The 20,805-nt window shown below is 47.1% G+C and overlaps 1 protein-coding gene across 4 annotated transcripts in view; it reads left to right on the forward strand.

Moving 5' to 3' along the window:
- ERC1 (ELKS/RAB6-interacting/CAST family member 1) overlaps positions 1-9,708 on the forward strand; it is a 270,885-nt gene extending 261,177 nt beyond the window's left edge. For all 4 annotated transcript variants that reach the window (XM_041398556.1, XM_041398557.1, XM_041398558.1 and 1 more), the window contains one exon: positions 2,930-9,708. In XM_041398556.1, the coding sequence (XP_041254490.1) occupies positions 2,930-3,067 (138 nt within the window). In that variant the 3' untranslated portion in view covers positions 3,068-9,708. The remainder of the gene's footprint in view (positions 1-2,929) is intronic.
- The last annotated feature ends 11,097 nt before the right edge of the window (positions 9,709-20,805 follow it).

Raw genomic sequence — 20,805 nt, forward strand, 5'->3', positions numbered from 1 at the left:
AAATTCTGACTAGTAGAGCAAGAAAATGAGACTCCACTGATGTTGCAGTATTGCCCCACTGAAGACAACATCCTGCAGGATTCCCCTTTGTCCACCGACCCTCTTTCTGTTTAGAAAGACAGTATTGCCCCACTGAAGACAACATCCTGCAGGATTCCCCTTTGTCCACCGACCCTCTTTCTGTTTAGAAGTTCAATCTCTTGTAGGTGCTTTAATATTTCATTAGTTTAATTGCTTTCCTGGAGCTTCACCTGGAGGATTTGGCTGAAAGGCCAGCAAGAGGGGTGCTGGCTGGGCAGGTGGTGGTGGTGGTGCAGGACCTCTGCTTTCCCTGCTAACACTGCCCTCTCCTGGTTCTCCTGCTGTGGACTGAGAGCTCAGGACCCTTGCAGGTGCCAGATAAGAAAAGGAGAATGATAACGCTGGCTGTTTCTCCTGGTGCTTGCTCTCTCCCAGCTCCATGGCCTCCCATCCTTCTGATGGATGGCACCATGCAATCTTTGTGCTGGCCCCAGAAGGCACAAGGCAGCCCTGTCTCGGAGTTTAGCTCAGAGCATTCCCAGGAATGCCCCAGTGGTGGGGTGGTTTGCAGGCTGCTGTACCTGGGGCCACCTGCACTGCTGGGATCTCACCAGGCTTACAGCCCCAGACTCAGAAGCAGTCCCTGAGTCCCAGTCCCCTGGCTTTTAATATCCAGCACCACTCCTGGCTGTTTGTTCTGACTCTCTCAACCCTGCTTGCTGGCTGGACCTTTCCTAGGCTTATCCATCCATTCTAAGTTCCTGACTAATACCTCTGCCAGGTTGCTGGAACCAGGCTGATCACCCATCCACAGCCTGCCCTTCCTGAGCCAGTATGGGTTACTGCTGAGTCCCCCCTTTCTCCCCCAGAGCCCTCCCCAAGCCCAGAGTGCTCCCCTCCCTCTCTTTTCCCCATTCCCAGCTCATGTCACTCCACGGAGCGGGATCAGGTTGCCTTTGCATTGTGATTCTTGGCAGGAGCCCCTCTCGGGTTCCTATGGCTGTTCTGTGAGTGCAGCAGCCAGTAGGAACAAAGCACATAAGAGCACATTAAACCAACATTCAGCATGCAAAGCCCCAGTAATTTACTATATGCTACCCTGCCTAGTAAAGGGAACAGTGTAGCACACTCGCCCTTTTAATTTCCTTTCTCACACTTTTGTCTACAGAAGCCTGCACCATAACTTTCTTAAAAAGCATTTTTATGTATTCCATAGTTGTTCTTAGCTGATTTGTTTTAAAGCAGTGTTTCTTGCAGAAACAATTTGCTGTGCTTTGCTTGATACCATCACTAAACAGAGACATGCTGTTGTATCTGATTAGAATTTTAATTGTAGAAATCTAACCTTTGCCACTGCATTGTGCTCTTAAAGTGGTAAAATGATCCCTGCTGTGCTGCTGCCTGATAGTTCTCTCTTTTTAAAACCTGCATTGAGCAGTGTTACAGAAGTGCCAAACACAGATCAACAAATTTGTATACTGATGAACAGTTATCCCTTCAGGCATGAAAAATGCCAGTTTGACATTCTTTCCATGTCTTGTATTAACATAATAGAGTTCCAATAAAAATACTAATCAGTTAGAAATAAGAAATGTTGCAGAACTGACAGATAATATTTAATTTTTTAAAACCACACAAAATTTAAAAGGAGGTTCAAATAAGATAAGATGGTTGCTCACAGCAGCTCAAAGTGACAAAAAACTTTGGCTTCAGAAGCTGGAAATAAGCTTCAGAGTCCATCTTAAGTGTATGTACCTGCTACATATATGCTTGTCTTATATTCATAGGGAATATGCTTTATTAGAAGACAATCTTATCACTGAACAAATAAAAGAGCTTTTTTGGTATATGGTACAGGTCAGGGCTGTCTGCTTGAAAACTTGTCCAATCTATCTCTCCATACCATCTAACCTAGTAAGGGATGCTGCTTCTCCTTGTTCTCTGAGGTCCTTAGACCACTGTGAGTACAGTAATCCCTAAAATGCTTGCACAAATTTCAGCCTTCCTTGGGATTTTGCACAGTTCACAGGCCAGTATGGACTTTTATCAATTGCTGGGCAGCTAAGCAGGTTACTGAAGGCAGATGTTTCCTGCTCTTTATTAAGGCTCTGTGGGCCCCTAAATCTGGCAATGGCATTAGGCTCAAAGCTAAAAGCTGTGTTTGCATATGTTGTGTGACATGGTTTGGGACACCACTTGTTGGAGAAACTGTTTATAAACTGTAGACAGAGTGAATAATATAAAGTTTGAAATTCTGTGTCCTGTTCTGAGCCAATTATAGGGATCTGAAGAACGAATGACCCAACAGGAAATGCAGAGTTAGTAAACAAAAATCGTGTATGTTCCACTGCAATTGTGTGTAGTCATCTTCTGGCTGAGTTGGAAAAGAGAGTTTTTGAAAATTAGTAATTCCTCTAGAAAAATAGAATTCTGGTTAACTTTGGTCACATTCCTATTGATTTCATATCAGGAATAATTCTCAAATAATAACCTGTGAAACATCCCGTTGTTCATGAATAAAAGTCAAGCTATTTAAAGCAATACACTAGCAAGCTGCTGTATTGCTCCTGGAATATGGTTGCCTTCAGAAAAACATTCTACAGAGAAAGTTTTTCTTACATTTATCATAGAACAATGTATTCAGGAGTAGTTAAGTCATGTGCACATGATCTGTACTGGGAAGGTGACAAACCTGGTCCTGCAGAACGAAAAAGTGAAATAAAGAGGATGGAGAGCACTCAGTTCCAGGTGAGGGAGTCACCAAGGGAAGATGCAGGTGCTGGAAGCGCCCAGCATGTGTCACCTCTGTTAGCTCCCTTCCCAAAGTGGTGGTGAGGCTGAGCCTGCTGGGCAGGGCTGTCACCCGTGTCAGAGCAGGGGCTGACCGTGTCTCTGTGTGTCCTTGCAGCTGCACGAAGAGCTGGAGAAGGGGGAGAGGGAGAGCGTGGAGCTGCAGGAGTTCGCCAACGCCATCCTGCAGCAGATCGCGGATCACTGCCCCGACATCCTGGAGCAGGTCGTCAACGCCCTCGAGGAGTCCTCGTGACCTCGGCCACCAGCCCACGGAGCAGCACACCAGTGGCCAAGCCCAGGCAGTCCACGGAGCCATGGGAGTGGAGAGCAATGGGAAGGACAGAACATGGAACGGAAACTTCTGGTGCACCTTTGACAAAGAAAACAAAGGCAAAAAAAAAAAACCCTTCTAAAAACTACATGCTCTCTAGGTTCTTCCAGTCTATGATTAATCAGCCATTTTTGTATTCATTTTCTCACTGCCTTTCTACTTTAGAATGCAATTCCCCATTGACTTTGTTGGTGGTGACTTTTGGATACAGCTAAGCAGAGCTCTTCCAAGTCTACTGAGCAAAGAAGAGGGGATCCACTGAACACAAGCAGCTCTAGTTCTCCATGAGGTTGCAGAAGAGTAGCCCTCACCTTTCATTAATATATTGCTTTTTCCTTCTTGTCTTCTTTCCTCCTTCCTGTTTTTTATTTTCATGAAAGCCTGAATTTCATAGTGCTAAAACCAAACCTGAGTGTGCTCTGATTATGGCTCATGGCTGGCCAGCATCAGCTAGCTCAGGTCTTGCTGCCTGTCTCAATGCTTCTTACATTCTTAAATAACAGAGTGAGGAAAGGAGAGTTTCCCTCCTTGCTCCTGTTAGTCATTTCATCTATGAAAGCAGCTGGAAAAAAAAAGGTAGGCTTACTGGTACTTTCTGTTTGCCTAACTTGGAATTTTATTGTTCACTGGTCTGACTCCAAATTGCTAGGTGGGCCATTTTTTGAGGTAGCTGTTTTCATCTTTTGATTTTGGGGGGCTTTTAGATGAGGTATCTCATCATAGGTTTGTGTATCCTAAGTTCTTACCTTATAGAGAGCTCTCTCCTTTCAAGCAGGTGTGGTCAACAGGTCAGTTCCCAGCTTTAACTTGTACAGTTTGTCCAGTTTTTCAGGCTGTGATTTTGTGAACACTGCCTGTCATCAGAATAGTCTTAAGCATTCTGTAAATGAGACATTTGCATCATTTAGCTTAAAAGTATAATTTTAAAGCTAAGTTAGGTAAACCATAGCATATTTCTTACTATAATTATAATTTAATTTATTTTGGTTTAGCTTACATTGACGAGGAATGAGTTTGAGTTCATAGCAATAACCCTTATAAAGAGGAGCATCTCTGCTGGAGTTGGCACCCAGCTGAGTAGATAGGTGTAAAATCACAGCTTTACTTAAACCAGTGCAATTCTTCTGTGTATATCAGAGGCCTTAGTTTTATTCCCATCCACCTTTGACACTCGTTACAGCTCCTGCTGATAGGTAGTAAGACCTGAAATCCCAGATCAGTTTGTCCTTGTGGTAGCAAGTCAGAAATCCTATTTTATGAGTAGGACTTGGGTGTTCATTCTTGGACTATGCATTAATGGGGAGACACGTTTTTTTCCTGGCTGCCAGTGCTTATGTGTGTCTGGGGGCATCTGCAGGACAGAGCCCTGTAACATGTCCCCATGTGCTCCTTAAAGGAGCTGCTCCCTTTGACTGGCTCATGTTACTTCAGAGGGCGAGGGGAAGGCAAAAGGAGACCAAATAACACAGCAGTGGAAGATATCTTGGTTTTCTAGTCAATAGCTAATTATGAATCTTCTCAGTAAACCTCCCATTCAGAGCCTGCAGTTTAATTCCATATGGCTTACTGCATTTTGAGCTTCATCACTAAGCTGTTTTGCTAAGGAAAATGTTCCAGGCCTTTTCAAGAAAGCTGCATTTCTTACATCTCTCAGATCCACAGCACAGCTCGCCTGTAGGTCTTTCACACTTTGTTTTTATCTTTTGAAGTGACCAATTGCTTCCGACAGAAAGGAAATCAGCAAAAGTTTGAGTAAGGGAAGATGTACCCTGTAATGTTTTTTTTTCCAAACAAGCAGTGAAAATTGGGCAAAACTGAAACCTTATTACCTGTAGACTCTATTGAAAACCAATTAATTTAAAATAAATCACATTCCCATTGATTCTACTGTAACAATTCAGCAGAAGGAACTGCATTCATAGCCAGGGTGTCCAGGAAGAAGTAAGTCTCAAAAGAAGAGGCAAATCACTCCTTTTCCAACTTTGGAATTGCCAGTGCTTTGCAAATCAAGAGAACTAACTTTAGTTCTTCCTGTAATAGCAGCCTGTGTCTGCAGCTTTTTTTTTTTTGTGTCGTGTGTGAGGGGAGTAATGGGAACCTGAATGTGGGGAAGGGGGGAATGCCGGAAGGCCAGCAGACAGTGACTGTACACGCTGCTGGGCCCTGCCTCATCCCAGAGCCACCCTCTGGTCCCATTCTTTGAGTCAGCCTGTTTCGATAGGAGCTGTTGTTTTGAAATCTTTCCTCTTGCATTTTCTTCATCACCCCTAATTACTCACTCAAGGAATTTAATGCCGCCTGTAAAAGCATCAGAGCCATCAGCCCAGCATCATCGGCCACCGCCACCCCTCCTGACTCTCTCATTAACTTATATGGTCAAATCTCCAGCTGCCCTGGTTCCCTGCTGTAAAACAATCCTTCCTCTGTGAGAAGCTGTGGAATTTCCCTTATTGATGGTTCAAATGGCTCCTGCTTGTAAACCTCTTACTGAGATGTTCCTTGATAGTGTTTCTGCTGGAGGCAGGGGCAGGGGGAGGGGATGGGAGCGAGGGGTGATCACTTCAGGCTGTTATTTCAATTCCCTGGCTTTACTGCACTGCCCACACATCGCAGGGAAGTGCTGCTGCTTCTTCTGCATCTCTAACTCAGCTTGTGGCTGCATTTCCATAGTCCAAAGTGCCCCAGCCAAAGGCCTGGTGCTGTCACGGCAGCGTGTGCAGGATCTGTGCATCAGCAGCCGGTGAAGCTCACTGTTTACACATCTCCTGGCCTCTTCCCAGGGAGGATTTGTCAAGCCTGGCTGGTTTTCACGCTGGCCATTTGGTCCTTTATCTGCCAGCCACACACCTGCTGTTCCTTCCATCTGAATTGTTGAGCCCTGGTGATTTTTCTCGTTAACCACTGTTATCTCCTAGGTCTCGTAGGCTTCCCATCTTAAAGACTGATCTTAGACCTCTGTAAAGTCCTTTCAGGGAGGGAGCAGATCTCATTTAGGAACAGTCTTGATCCAACTTGATCTCCATTGAACTATTTCAGGTAACCTCTCTGGTCCTGTGTCGACAGAGATCCTGTGAATAGCTTGAGGAACTTTGGGCTTTGGGAGGTACTTCTGGCCACAATTTAATGCTGAATGTGACCACTGAAAGCTTTTTCTTTTCACTCGTATGGAGTGCCACACCATTGGCCTTAAGGCAACAAAGGGATTTTATTCTCATAACCCATCATGGAATTGCATATGAGGCACATGGGAGAAGGGCCATATGTGGCATACCCTGCAGTGCTCATCCAGTTGCCTAACCCACCACTGCTCTTTTAAGATCTTATTCCCAAGTGTCAGCAGCCAGGCAGATGCAGACAGTTTCCTACCACAGTGGTCCTGCAGTGCAGCAGCTCTAGGAAATCAGGGCCCCTTCCCAGGGACTCTGGGGAAATTTGCTTTTTCTTCTCCTGTTGAATGATGTTGCATTTGCTACAGGAGCTGTGAAAGTTTTAACTGCTTTAATATTACTTTTTTTTCTTCTGAGCTGTCATTTGCAGAGAAACTGAGAGATGTAAGGACTCAGGAGCTGTTTGTAAAAAATTAAGTAGGTCATTTTGGCAGGGTTTGGGCTAAAAAATAACTGAAGCCTCTGAAGCCCACGTACACTGTAAAAGCTGGCACTGCAACCATGCTTGATATCATGATATCCACAAGTCCAAGTCCACATTTTCCTCTGAATCCAACCTCATGTAAAGCACTAAAAGGACATAACACTAGAATTGCAGGGTGAGGACATGAGCACTGTTTGCCATTGGAAGAATTACCTGGCATGCTCCCAGATGAAGCTCTAAGCCTCTCTAAGTATTCTCTCTCGTTTTGACTGCCTTTAACCAGCTTTCACTCCAGAAAATGCCAAACCCCCTTTGGAATATCCAGTTTTTGCCAAGTCCTCGGGGATGGAAGGTGAAGGTCCGACGTGATGCGCGGAGCCGCGTTTCTCGTTGCACGGCTGGAATATGCCTTCTCTTGAAAATTTCCTGGTACTTCAGGGCTCTGAAATTTGCACAAGGGAGCATAAATGTCATAAATCTTGTAGAGATAACCCTGGTTGTTGAACCAAAGGGGCACCTCTTTTCATTTGCCCTGTAATTCCCATCCGTTCTGCTGCTAGTGCTCAATTTTTGGGAAATTTTTACATCTGATGAGGGTTGACAGGGTTGAGTCCCCACTCCTGTACTAATTGCCGATTGCTGCCACTGCAGGGGTCTTCACAAAGGATGTAGAGTCATGCACTGATACGATTTTAAAGCAAAAATGTCACTACATAAAATAACTTATATATCCCTGAAATGACTCCAGTGAAATGCTAAAGGGAAAGAGTACAATCAAGGCATCTGATACTGAAAGGAAGCTTCTCCTCAGCTCAACATCCCCACTGGAAGAGGGACCTGAAGAGGCCGTGGAAGGCTGTGGATAACCAACACTGCCCCAGCGGAGGCAGCGGGGTGGGAGGGCCGGGCACAGGGCATCAAGGGCGTCGTGCCTGGCAAGGCCAACTCTGCTGACCCCTCTCATCTGCGTGGTGAGGAAGAGGAGTGTCAGGGGTTTTTTTAAAACAAAACGATGTTTTTAATTGTTTTTTCCACATAAATGGAAGGAACCTTACGCAACAGCAGATCCTTCTGAACAAAATGGCTGTATCCGCTGACTGTTTTTAAGACAAAAAAAAAAAAGAGAAAAACTGTTTCAAAACTTTTTAGTGTCAAAAGCATAAACTCAGAAATCCTGACTTTTTCCAGTGTGTGTGGTGAGTGCTGTAACCCTGTCATCAGTATCTCCCCTGACTTTTTCAGGGGTGTTTTTTTCCTGTTTTGTTTTCTGCTTGTCGATATTGTCTGTGTGGTCCTAAGGCTGGGGCAGTTACCAACAATGTGTGTCTATTGTCGGTTTGAAACAAAAGATAGTAGTAGAACTGAAAAAGATGTGTTTTAAAAAATATATAAAAATAAATTTCATTAAAAGGAATTCAAGTAAAGAAGCAACAAAGCCATGACTCCTCCTCTCGGGATTGTACGGAAAAGGATTTGTGGGCTTATAATTATAACCAGTTGCCTTTCACAGGCTTTTGAGGTCCAAGGCAGCTTGGCCTCTTAGGAAATGTTACAAACCCTGTATAAATTCCTGCTTTCCCAGGTTTATACTGTACATGTGTAAGACAGAAATGGGCAGAATGAAACAGTATTTTGGAAGTCAATCTTTTCTGGTAACAGTTATTAACACCAGGTGTCCCCTAAGATGGGAACCACTGATGTGAATGCTTTGGCCAAATTTTCTGTTTTCTCCATCCCACCCCTTGATGCCAGGGACATGAGCAAGTTCAGATGAGCGAGTGCAGGTAGTTGAGTGTAAGTTCATTATCCAAGTTTCATTTCCTTGCCTCTGGTGTTGGTCACCAAGCGTGTTATGGCAGGAAAGGACCAGCAGCCACTTTCTGCTCTGGTTGCATCAAAGACTTGCATTCCTTGAAAGGAACATCATCAGGCTAAAGTGGTGTGTAAGGTTAACAAAAAAACCCTGACAAATCACTTTACCTATGAACACAGGTAAAGAATTTCATTAAGTGAATGTATTTTTATTATCAAACTTAACCATACGCTGTTTGTCCCCATTTTGCAAGCTTAGTTCAGATCTTGAAAATCAAGTCAATGTGCTTTGTTTTTAAGTAGATATTCCCATTAGGCTCTTGGTGCTTTGGTAGGGCTTTTTGTTCAAAACATTGATTTCTTTCAGTTGGAAACTAGCAAAAATGCATCTGTTGGTCACATATACTCTTATTTGTTATAAAATGTGCTTATCTTAAAAACCAAATTTGAGGCCAAATTTTAGAAGTAGACATTGTTCCTTTTATCTGCCCCATCTGCCCAGCTCTCTGTGGACAAGGCCAAGTCCTCCCTCCCTCCCTGCCCATGCGTGGCTGCATTTGGCCCCTCATTACACACTCGTTACAGTATACCTGGGGAGGCTTTAGTGTAAGATGCCTTTATTTGTCCAGATGCTGGAGGAGGACTGATCCAATGGGACCACAAACAGGGGAATAACTTCTGTGCTAGCCCAACATGCTGCTCCAAGCCCACTGAAACAGTATATTGCCGTTTCCTTCCAAGGCAGTGAATGAGGGGAGCTGCGCACCGGGTTCACAAATATCTGTGGAGTTGAAAAATCATCTGTGGGATGCCCCATCCACTCCACAGGCACAGATCCCTCATTGGCTTTGGAAGAGACGTGTTGCACTTTAGTGGAGGGGGAGGCAGGCTTTAGGGATGGGATCTGGTGTACTTGAATTCCTTGTGGAAGTGACAGCAGCGGGAGACATTGGTGTCCGTGATGCGAGTGCGCACGCTGCCTTCAACTTGTATGTGTTTTATTGCTGGAGTCATGTTACTGACAGGATAATGAAATTGCAAAGAAAATGTGTTATATTCAACTTTGCCTTGATAATATAAACACTTTGTTCATTTTTTTTTTCTTCTTTTTTTATTCACAGACTAAGTTCATCAGGAAATTATAAAATTATTTAAAAATTCTTGGCCCTGTCTTTATTTCAGCGTGTGTTGCTTGGTGTCCTCTCCTGCATGCCCAGGATGGGAGGGCAGGTGGGCTGCAGGGCTGTTCCCTGATACCAGGATTGAGGTTCCAGTTGTTGCCCCGTGGGACAACAGTGGGACAAGCCTGCTGGGGTTTGGCTGCACAAGGTGCCTGGCAATGCTCACGGACACAGCTGGGGCTGCCTGCAAGGTGAAGGTGAGTGACTGGCAGTCACAGGGGAGTGCCAGACTCCCTTGGACCTCACAGGTCAGGTGAGATGAGATAAAATAGCTGCTGTTACAGTCAGCTGTCCCCTTTGCCTCTCCTGCCTGTTTTCCAAGTCAGTGACTTAAACGTTGCCAATGGGTGACTGAATTGCAGATGTGCATCCCGTGCTGAGTCAGCGTCGGGATCACATCTTCCAGAGAAACGTGCCTGGAAAGCCTTGCTGTGGGAAGGCCAGCAAGACTGTCCTATTGAACGTGTTCCTGGTGAAACCTGGACGTGGGTCCTGTCCCTCAGGAGCAGAGTCATGGCTCTGTGGCATAGGATGAGCTGTGCTCCCTGCAGCGCTGGTGGAAATGGGCTCTACCCAGTGTCCAGTCTCCAGACGCGTTTTGATGACATGAGAAATGCCTGAGTAATGTCAGTATAAAAATCTCATTTTTCTGGGTTTTTTGACTGTTCTGAAGAGAATAGCATTGCAACACTGGGTCCCACTGGTAGAACAATGTCCATGCTAAACACACTCCACCAGATTCTCCGCAGCTATCCTGAAGCCCTGACAGCAGAGACCTCCCCAAGCTGGGACACTTTCTAACCAATTTCTCTCCGTTTCTTTCTCCTTTTGTCTGTCTGTACAGTCAGTTTTTCTCTGTGCCTTCCTGCTGGCCTTGTGCCTTCTGATTTTCCTCGATTCATCATTTCATGAGGCTCCTGAGGTCCTGACTTGTTTCAATACAAGTGACTGCATGTGTAACAGGAACAGGCGTCCTGATCGCAGTGCCTGGACATTCCCTTCCCTTTGCTGATTGGATTCCAATCACTTGGGCTTCAATCAGGCATGTAAAGCAGTGTGTGGAAAAAGGATGCATGGGGATTAAGGGTCTCAGGAGCTTTGACAGAAAGAGTCCGTCAGGCCCTTGGTTCCCAGTCTGGTTTATGTTTGCTCAGGCGTCTTTGGCTGAGAAGGGGATTCGTGATTCCTGTCAGGCCAGGGTGTGCCTGGCTTCTGCAGCACAGTCCAGATCAGCTGAATGAAACCACATGCCACATAAATTTAACCAGTTACTGCTCAGCAAGGTACCCATCGGTCTGATAATGGCACAAATGCCACTTCTGAAGGACTGGTCCTTTTTAAAGGAGTAGTGAAAGGGCAGGAGTCGGAGTCAGCACCAGCAGGACAGCACATCTGCAGGGAGAGCAGCACATCTGCAGGGAGAGCTGAGCTAAGGTCTGCAGCCCACACTGGCTCTGCTGCTTGGTGAGTTGCAGGGCTGTGTCCCCACAGGCTGACTCATGTTTTGGATGGCCCATAACAATAACTCTGTTCGTGCTCAAAAGAGAAGATGCAAACGCCTTTTGTGCCTTATCAGGTTACTTTTCATGCATTGTGCACTGAAACACGAGGCATCTGAACAGAATTGTCTGTGTTGACTGTAGCTACTGTGACACTGAACAGGCAAGGCAGCAGTGGAAACAGCAAATTGTCAGCCCTGGGATCAAGCACACACAGATTTGAAACATTTTCCTTTGCAGATAGTTTTGTAGGGATGTGCACAGCCCCTGTCTTGATTAAACATGGGCCTTGTGCAGTGCTTTAGCCAGGATGACTTGGGAAAACCTGCTTTTCTAAATCACACCAGTCAGGGAAACTGCTGAAACCACATCTGCAATCCACTGGGAGAAGCTACATATTTAGGATCTCCTATTTCTGACAGGATCTGCTGCGCTTGTGCTGCAGATGCCTTTTGCTTGTGTGGATTGAAGCTGTGGGGGGTGCATCAGCCAGCCCAAAGGTTACCCCAAAACAGTAATTAAAGCCAATTGCCCGTGCTAATGATCTATATGTGACCAGTGACCTTTAGACTGGGATTTTGAGACATCAAGTAGGTCTTCTCACTGGGCTTCAGGATGTTTAGAAATCTCAGGCAAATCGCCAAAGTCCTCTTTCTTTAATGTCTTTAAAAACCCTCAAGCTCAAGTAGGGCATATAACCTGGAAAACTAAATGTTTTGTAGGTGGATATACTAAAATTAGGTGCAAACAACTTCTTTGCACATCAAGCAGAGAGAGCCATACTCGTTGTGTTGTAGACCTTATTTCTGAATATCCTGGTGATGTATCATAAAACGTAAGTGGAACAGCTGGGAGCAGCTTGGGTGTAGCTGTGGGGTTTCAGCAAGTGATTCTCAGGGCGTGGGCTTTGAGTCCATCTGGTTTTAAGTACATGAGCAGTAGCTTTTCCCAATGTTTACAATTGCAAGCATTAAAGCTGCTCTAGAAGGTTGACTAAGAAGTTAAATATTTAGGCCCAGGTACTGCAGCCCATTTGTGTGAAGTTGTCGCTTACTTCAGTGGGAATTAAGCTCCAAAAACATCTATGGACACAAATCTCATGACAAGGCAAGTTAAAAAAACCTTTGGCTTCTTTATGTATTGCTAAAAAGGATGGGTGGCTGCTGTAGCTCAAAACCCATCCTAGAAGGATTTTTGTTCAGCTTGAGTAAACCCTTCATTTTCTGTAAGGGCACACCATTTTGGGGAACCACAAATCTTGGAATGTATATGAACGCTCTTAACCTTTCTTATATAATGCACAGAAGCTGGTTTTAGCCCTAAGCAGTGCATGCTCCTGTAGCCCAATGCACGGAAGTGCACATATGGATATATATGTCTGTGCCCATCTGTGGGATCATGTATAAATACACAGAGCTGCCCACTGGAAGCCACGCTCCAAGAATGCCAAACCTGCAATGGCAAAGGTCTGGAAATTAGAAAATCTACATGACTTCATGCCTAATATGTCCATGATGCAATTTTCAGTAAGGTATTTGCGTAACTTTTTTTTGCTAGATGTTTCCTTCATTAAGTGTGCAGGATGAATGGATTTCTTCGAACTGGTAATTGTCCAAACCCCACCACTGCTGCCATCCAAGACCACCAGTTCTCTGCCACAAGCCTCTCATTACTTTGGTTCTTTGAATTATCCCTCATGCTAGTGGTAGCTTAGACATTGGGAGGGCTGTTCCTGTTTGTGCTGTTGCTCCCTGAGCATTCCAGCACTTCCCCATGCCCATATCTCTGACCTGTAATTGCCCCCACTTATTTCTGGTGGGTTTGATAACCCAACTCTTCACCTAGCAAAGAGCAGTTCTTTCTTCAGCCACAGAGCTGAGCTTTAACTGTGATCACACACCGTGGACTGCCTGAGGCTTGTCAGGAATTCAAAGACTTGGAGATAGGATTAAAGTGGAGGTAAATGGATGTTCTTCCTCTGTTCTTCCTTCCTTATTGTCTACAAAGCACATTGACTTTCCCAGCCGGGTCATTCCTGGCAGCAACACAAGCCCTTCTCAAAGTCCCATACAAAATATTTGGGACTACCTGACAGCTGAAGTGACTGACACGTCAGAGAATGGGCACATGTTTGCGGACACTTGTGGGCTGCAGCTGCAAAGAGCTCCAAAAGCTGCACTGGGTACTCAGTGACTAGAGAACCTGCAGTGCATGCACATGGGATTTACAGACTGAGAGCAAAGTGCAGAAGGAGGTAAATTTAATTCTCATTTTTTCAGTCCCCACATGACTTCATGCCATTCATCTATGATTTAATTAACTTAGCATTAATAGTTACTACGAGTGTGGTGGTGATGGTGGTAGTCATCAAAGTTTGAGAAAGCTCCTTCTATGGATATTTTGAACTGTTGCCACTTCTGCTGATATCCTTCATTACAAAGTAGCATATTTTGGATTCAGGTCTGTTTTCCCAATCCAAGTGGTGACTGTGTAAGGTGGTTTCCAGAGAAAGCCAGGGCTCAGCAGCAGGAGCAGCCAGGGAGCTTCCACTCCAGCTCATGGCACCCACCAAAGCCAGGGAGGTTCAGCTGTGGCACAGCATCACAAATGAGTGCCTGCATTGCTGCTCTCTCACCCAGTCTGATGCCTGACTCCTTCTCGATAATTTTGACTCTACCAAGGATTTTATTTGGGGAGCTACTCTCTTGTGTATAAATCCATGAGAATGATACTTGTTCAGGATACCTTCTTTTCCCTTTTTCTTTTGGTATTTTGTTTAAGCATTTTTAGCAGAATGCAGCTGAAGTAGTGCCCAAGCTCTTAACAGGTTTGTGCAGAGCTGGGCTCTGATCCCAAGGTGCCTCTTTGCTGCACCAGGCACAACTGGTAAATACTCGCGTCTTTACAGACTCTTGGGGCTCCAAAGATGTAAAGTGAACCAGGATGAGTGGGAATTCATGCTGGTGTCTCAATTGTCTACATCAAAGGAGGCCCTACAACAGGGTTTTGTATGGAAAACCAGGAGTCTCCAGTGAGGATGATGTATGACCATGGCAAGGTCTTTCTACTCAGCAAAACCAGAGAGGACAATGGTAGCTGGCAGCTGCTGTGTCAGCCAGCTGCCATCCTTGCTTTGGATTTGTGTGGGGCTAGGAGCATGCTTCCTGCCAGTTTCCAGGGCTCAGCTCACTTGCAGCAATCTGTTCAGCTGTAGTAACTCCATGACTCCCATTGTCTCCTCAGATGACAAACCAGCAAAATGCTTTGAGGCAGTAGTGCCCAGTTTTTCAGCTCTGCCAACTTCCTGCGTGCCTCAGAAAGCAGCACCCAATTCTGTCATCTTTATTTTTTAATCCAAGGTAGTTACAAACAAGGGGTTTGCTGGTTGCTTTGGACAGCCTTCAGGAATCTGGCAGGTGTGGCAAACACAAGAACTGCTACCCCAAAGCTCTTGGTGCTGCTGCTCCTTCAGGAGATGGGGGGAACCAGTTGGTGTCTCCTGCAAAAACTCCTTTGTGACCATTTCTAGTACAATACTGTAAGAAGCCTCTTTTTCCTGCCCCAGTGATATGAGAAGTGTGAAACACTGCCTTGAGCACAGATAAAAGAAAGATGATAAAAAACTCTTTCCCCTTGTGCATTCAAACCCCTCCATCACTGATATTGCACGCCACAGATTGTGCTTCCTACCTGTGCCCTCTGAAGGGTCCTCTCCTGTTAGTTTGGCAGCAACAAGACACCTTGCATCCAAAATAGATCCCTCACTAGACCCTGGAGGAGCCCGGAGGAAATGAAAAAACTGGCATTTGTCAGCAAAATATAATGCAATTCACATCTTCCATCAGGAATCCATGTGCACAGCCATCCCTGGTGCAGCAGGGAGAGATTGATGTTTGTCACCCCTGCTTCCTCATGGACCTGAGCAGGGTTTGGGTGCTCAGCCAGCCCACAAGCCTGGAGTGCCAGGGACAGGCAGCAGCTGCTGGCTGCACACGGAGCTGTGGGAGCAAGCACTTTGCCAGATGGTGGATGTTGGAGACGTGGTGCCCCCAGTGTGATGGCAGCCCTTGCAGTCTGCCCCAGCAGCACAAAGGTGCCAGGGAAAAGCTGCTCCTCACCCTTATGGTTGGAGGCTCTAATTTCCCCCTTTAGTTGTGCTGCCCTCGGGGCCCCCTAGGCTCCCCTGATGGGGAAAACCTCTTTTTAACAGTTCTGTGCCGGGATTGAGAGATGCACAGGACTTTTTTGGGTCTTCAAGTTGCTGCTTATTTTTATCTTATCAGAAGTTTGGCACGCCGTCTGCAGTAGACTTAGTGTGTGAGAAAGTACAGCAAAAATGGTCTTTTAAAGCTGTTTTATCCAATTAACTCTTAAAACATATTTTATTTCTACCTTTCTACCAATAACTAATCCTTTGCCTGTCCCTGTAACTTCTGCACTGCGGATTCCCACAACCAATCACCCTGTGCCACCATCACTGCAGAAAATGGAGTAGATGAAGAAGAAGCTCAGACAATGCCCAAGATCCTCCATCTTGCCTCCTATCTACCTCTATACTAAAATCCCAAAACTCTAAATTTCTCACCCTGTGACAAACTACACTATTCTCTATTATCTATTTCACACACTTGTAGACTCCAATCCTTCCCAGAGTCTTGGAAGCTTTCTCCATGGGCGAAGGTTAAAGGCAGTGCTTCCCTGGGGGTCAGGACCCCTCAGGACGGGCAGAGAAACATTCCCTGTGCCCTGGGTTCCAACATTTAGTTAATGGAGTGATGACTCCTGATAACAGGAGTGGTAACACAATGGTTCATGCTCATCTGTCAGAAGAGCAGATCAAAGCCACCTGTGGAGCTGCAGACTGATATCACCACAGATGACCCAGAGGCTTCCTCTGTGTCGGTGACACCAGGACCATGACTTCATTGTGAAACCAGTCCTGGGTCCGTGCAGCAAAGTGAGCCTAACGCTGAGCCAGAGCTTTCCTCTGCCTTTGCTACGGCTCAGCAGTGACAGGGGCTCCAGAGGATGACGCCAGCTTTCCCTGGCTCTGTTTTCCTGGTGAGAGGCCTTGTTCAGCACAGCCCCGCTGCTCGTGCTCGTCGTTCGGTGTGCAATCTCAGATGATATCTGGGCGAGTTCGGGCAGGATGGAGCCTCGGGGCTGTGTGCTGTGGGTGTGCTGCAGCCTGGCCCTGCGCAGCGAGGGTGTCACGGATCATTTGGGAGGATGTGTGGACGTGTGAGGAGTCAGTGACAGCCACCACTTCATGCCCAGCTTGGAGCCAAAGCTGGTCTGGTCCGGGCTGTCCGGGTGTCCTGAAGCACACCCACGCTGCAGCCCCAACTCCATTAACTGCTAACTCCTTCTCAGCACAGAAGAGCTGAGGAAATATAAGAAAATACAGAGCAAATCAGCCAAAGATGTACCAAAGGCCAGCTCCCCCTGCTCTGTCAGCATGTTCAGGCCTCTAAATGGAGCTCTGATGCCTGGGGGTTTAGGTGCCATGTGCTTGGGAAGGTTCCCATAACACCATGATGTGATGCCCCCTAAAACCCAATTTTATATCCTCATGAAGGTCCACAAGAGGCAGATCTGGGCCATCTGAACCTTAAAAATCCTATTTGCTCTCCACACATCTCTGTGCCTGACGTTATTCATGCTGCTGTAAAAGGGATTATGTACAGGCTGTGTCTTGAAGGGTGTCAAAACACAAGGTTACAATCTTCCATGGCCTTTGGTTCTTCCAAACACAGCCCCTGAAGCCCTGTGATGGAAAGGGGGTCCTCATCTGCATTTACCAAAAAAAAGAAACCAAAAAAAGAGAATTCCAGCTCTCATTGCTGGAGGGAAATAAAGAAAAATGTAACTTCAGTGAACAGCAAAGACTCAGAAACAAGAACAAAATAAAGTCCATAAAAAAGATCCTCCCAGACAGCACCTTTAGAAGCTGAGACAAGACAGCAGCCCCCAGAGTGAAAAACAAGACCTTAAGCACATGAGCAAATACATTTGGGGCATGAATCATGGTGTCTTCCATTTTTGTGGGCTTCTTTGGGTTTGGCGATTTTTTTGCTTTGGGTTTTTTGGGGAGTTTTTCTTTGGTTTTTTGCAGGTGTCTATAATTACAGTCCCAGGATGTGATGAAACATTCAGTGATTTGCTGTAACTTCAGATGCCACAAGTGGTGCTAGCAGGTAGGTGCTGTGCACATCCTGGAAAATCCGTGTCTCAAGCTGAAAATTCAAAGTCATCACTTCAGGATGTCAACCACAGAAAATACAGAGCGCATATACAATTGCACTTAAATTACAGGGGGGAACTCTGATGTTTTTAATTTTACCTTTGCAAGAGTACATGACAGGATTCTGAGCTAGAACCCACTGGTTTCTACATCTTTAGTTTCTTGCATGTGTAAATACATACAGACACACACACATTTTTTCCATTAACTTTTTCCATTAACTGCTTGTGCCATTGGAGCACCAGTGTCCATGCACAGCCCTTGTCTGGTGGCTGGGCCCCAGGACCATGTTCATGACAACATCTGAGTGCCTTAGAAGAAAAGCATCTATTGCCATGTAGCTTTTTCCTTCTTTATGTCTTGTGCTTTGGTTATTGTGGTTTCCATCTCTGCCTCCTTGGTGTGTTTTAGTGATGGTGTTTGTGTAAGCCTATATTTAACCCATGCTATTTATCTATTTACTTATTTATTTTGAAGCTTCAGTGTCCAGGGATTACATTTGTGTTCCCTTCAGCTCTCACTGTGAAGGTGAGACTATTAAGAAAAGGCATTTGTCATCAAAGGACACTTTGGAGCCTACAAAACACGGTGGTTTTCGTACAAAGGCTTTATTGTCACCAGGTTGGTTGGCAGGAGGACATGAGAGCAGCACAGCCAGGAGCTGCAGAGCCTCACTGACACTCTCAGTTTGTCCCTGGGATTTGTGGGACCCAGAAATAAAAACAGGAAATGTGCTGTGGCTTCACTAGCTGTAAATAGTGTGTGTCCCTAGGCTGTGTGACATCCCTCCCAGGCAGCTCCAGCAATCGCAGGCCTGGCAGACACATTATACCACAGATCTCCCTGCTGCCACCCTAATCCTCCCTCTGCAGCCTCACAGTCAGTCCTAGCACCTCCTAACACTGTCCTGCTCTGCACACTGATGCTCCCGAGTCATCCAGCTCTGCCCACTCTGGTGGCACTGGTGGCAGGGTGGCACTGGTGGCACTGGTGGCAGGGCGGCACTGGTCGCACCCTCCTGGCTTGGTGTCTCAGCACATTTCATTTCCTTCCCTTCCACCTGCCAGGCCACAGAGAATGTGCCACCCTCCCCAGAAGCCAGCTGCGTCACCTGCGTGTCCCCAGGGCCATCAGGGTGTCAGGCTGGCCCTGCAGCCGGGAGTGCCCATGCCAGCAGGGACGCAGAGGCACCGAGCAAGCCCAGGGAGTGGCTCTCACCCAGGTTTGGGGTTTGTGGGGTTCTGCCCTCCACACCCACCTGCAGCAGTGCCTGTGGGGCCAGGCAGGGAGAGGAGGCTGGACTGGCTTTGTCCATCCTGTGCCTCTCTCCCCTGGCATGACCCCACACATCTCCATGCTCCATGGGAAAGCTGGATGCAATGTCTGAATTGTGTTGGTTTCCTCCTTTAGCTGGAGTTACTGTGGTAAAAATCCCAGTGATTATCAGAATAATCCCCCGTCCAACCCATCAGTGCTGGATCCAGCCAGAGGCCTGCCTGCCTTTCAAAGGATAAAATTATGGAAGACTGCTTTGAGCATGGGAGGGAGGGAGGGAAGGAAGGGAGGGAGAAGGGGATGCTGGGGCTCATCTCTCTCTGACAGATCCCAGCTAGAGCCTTGTGTGCACTTTCCCCAAAACCACCTGTGGATGCTCGGCTGTTGGGAGATATCTTCTTGCCAGATTTGTGGGACTTCAGCATCACTCCACTAATCTGGAGGGAGAGGGCAGGCAGGGCAACCATCCCTTTCTGAGTGGGGCAGGGAGGAGTTTGGGTTTCATCATTCCCTGGCAGTCAGGCATGGAGGGGGCCCTCGGTGCCAGCCCCAGCACTGGCTGTGCCCCGGGGCTGGGAGCAGGCAGGGGCACTGTCACCTCTCTGCACACACACAGGGGCTCTGTGCACACCCACGAGCTGTGGCCCCTGCTGAAGCCCATCCCAGCTACCAGCACAGCCCCTGTTTAATTGCACTGCAGAGCTCGTTACCACAGGAAGCAGGGCAGGCCAAGAACGAAGAGTTTAGAACGGATCGGCAATTCACATGGACAATAAGAGTATCCAGAGTTTTCATAATTCATGCCGATAAAAATTTTGGAAAGGATGTACAACTCTTCACCTCGGGGTTTCAGCCAAGTAGAAGAGACTGAAGGACTTGGTCCGAGAGGAGGGAAGTTCAGGGGCAGATTACCTCACTGTCTGGCTATGGCTGTGGCCCTGTGCCTCCCCAACCACGGCGCTGTGGTCTGTACATGGCAAGGCTTGGGACCCTGGGCTGGCCCCAGGGCCATCTCCTGTCCCCCTTGCCCAGCAGTGCCATGGGACTGATGATGCTGTCCATAGGAGAGAGGGATGGGGGAGCTCTCCCAGCTCTGTGGAACAAAAGCCTGTCCATCCCTATGCTCTCCCACAGCAGCTGGTGCTGCCCTGGTCCCTGGAGCCAGGGATCCTGGCGGGGGCCGCCGAGGGGGGCAGTTACAATTTAACTCAGCCAGCCCACAGAACCTGCTGTTGGGAGTGCCTGTCTAATGATTAAAGGGCTAAATGAGGAGAGCTGAACTCTCTGTGCTCTCCCCAGCCGTGCTACCAACACTCATGGAGACAGGCGAGCCAGGGCTTCACCCCACGGCAGCCACCAGGCCAGCCTGGTTCCTGCTGCATCCTTTAAACCCTGGGGACTTCTTGTTACTTCATCTCCTGGTTTTCTAAGCCCAGTAAATGGCTGGGCTCATCCCTTTGCACCAGGACTGTGGAGGAAGAGGAAGGAGGAGAGCTGCTGTGGGAGAGCCATTCCCTGGCCTGCTCTCCACCCCGTGCACCTCGGCATTCAGGAATGCAGCTCCAGACCTGAATCTCTTGATGGGTTCCCAGATCTGCCTGTTGCAGGACCAGGAGGCCAGGGGCAAACTGGACAGAGGGTAAAGTGTAGCCACTGCATGTGGAGAGGCAGCCTGGCTCTGGCAGGGCTGCACGTGTCAGCCAGCATTGCAGGCTGTCTGTCTTCATCTGACCTCTGGAGCAGCCTCCCAACCTGCAGGACCGTCCAGACAGGGAGATCAATCCCAGGGACCCTACCAGTGCATCACTGAGGTGAGGAAAGGTGTTTGCACCTCATACACTTGCTGCATTCCCTTTGTGTCCTGTGCTGGCAGAAGGGAAGAGAATACTTGGAGATGTCTACCTCTAAAGGCAGCAGCTTCTGCCTATCCCACAGGATGACCAGTGCCCAGCCCCAGTCTGGCTCCTGTCTTTTCTCAGCGGGGTGTCCCTGAATCCAGGATGGATTTGTCTTGGTGATGTCGAGCCAGATGAATCCTGGTTTAATTGACCGTGAGTG

The sequence above is a fragment of the Onychostruthus taczanowskii genome, unplaced genomic scaffold (genome assembly GCF_017590055.1).
Source record: "Onychostruthus taczanowskii isolate IOZ18803 unplaced genomic scaffold, ASM1759005v1 scaffold15, whole genome shotgun sequence".
Taxonomy (NCBI): Eukaryota; Metazoa; Chordata; class Aves; order Passeriformes; family Passeridae; genus Onychostruthus; species Onychostruthus taczanowskii.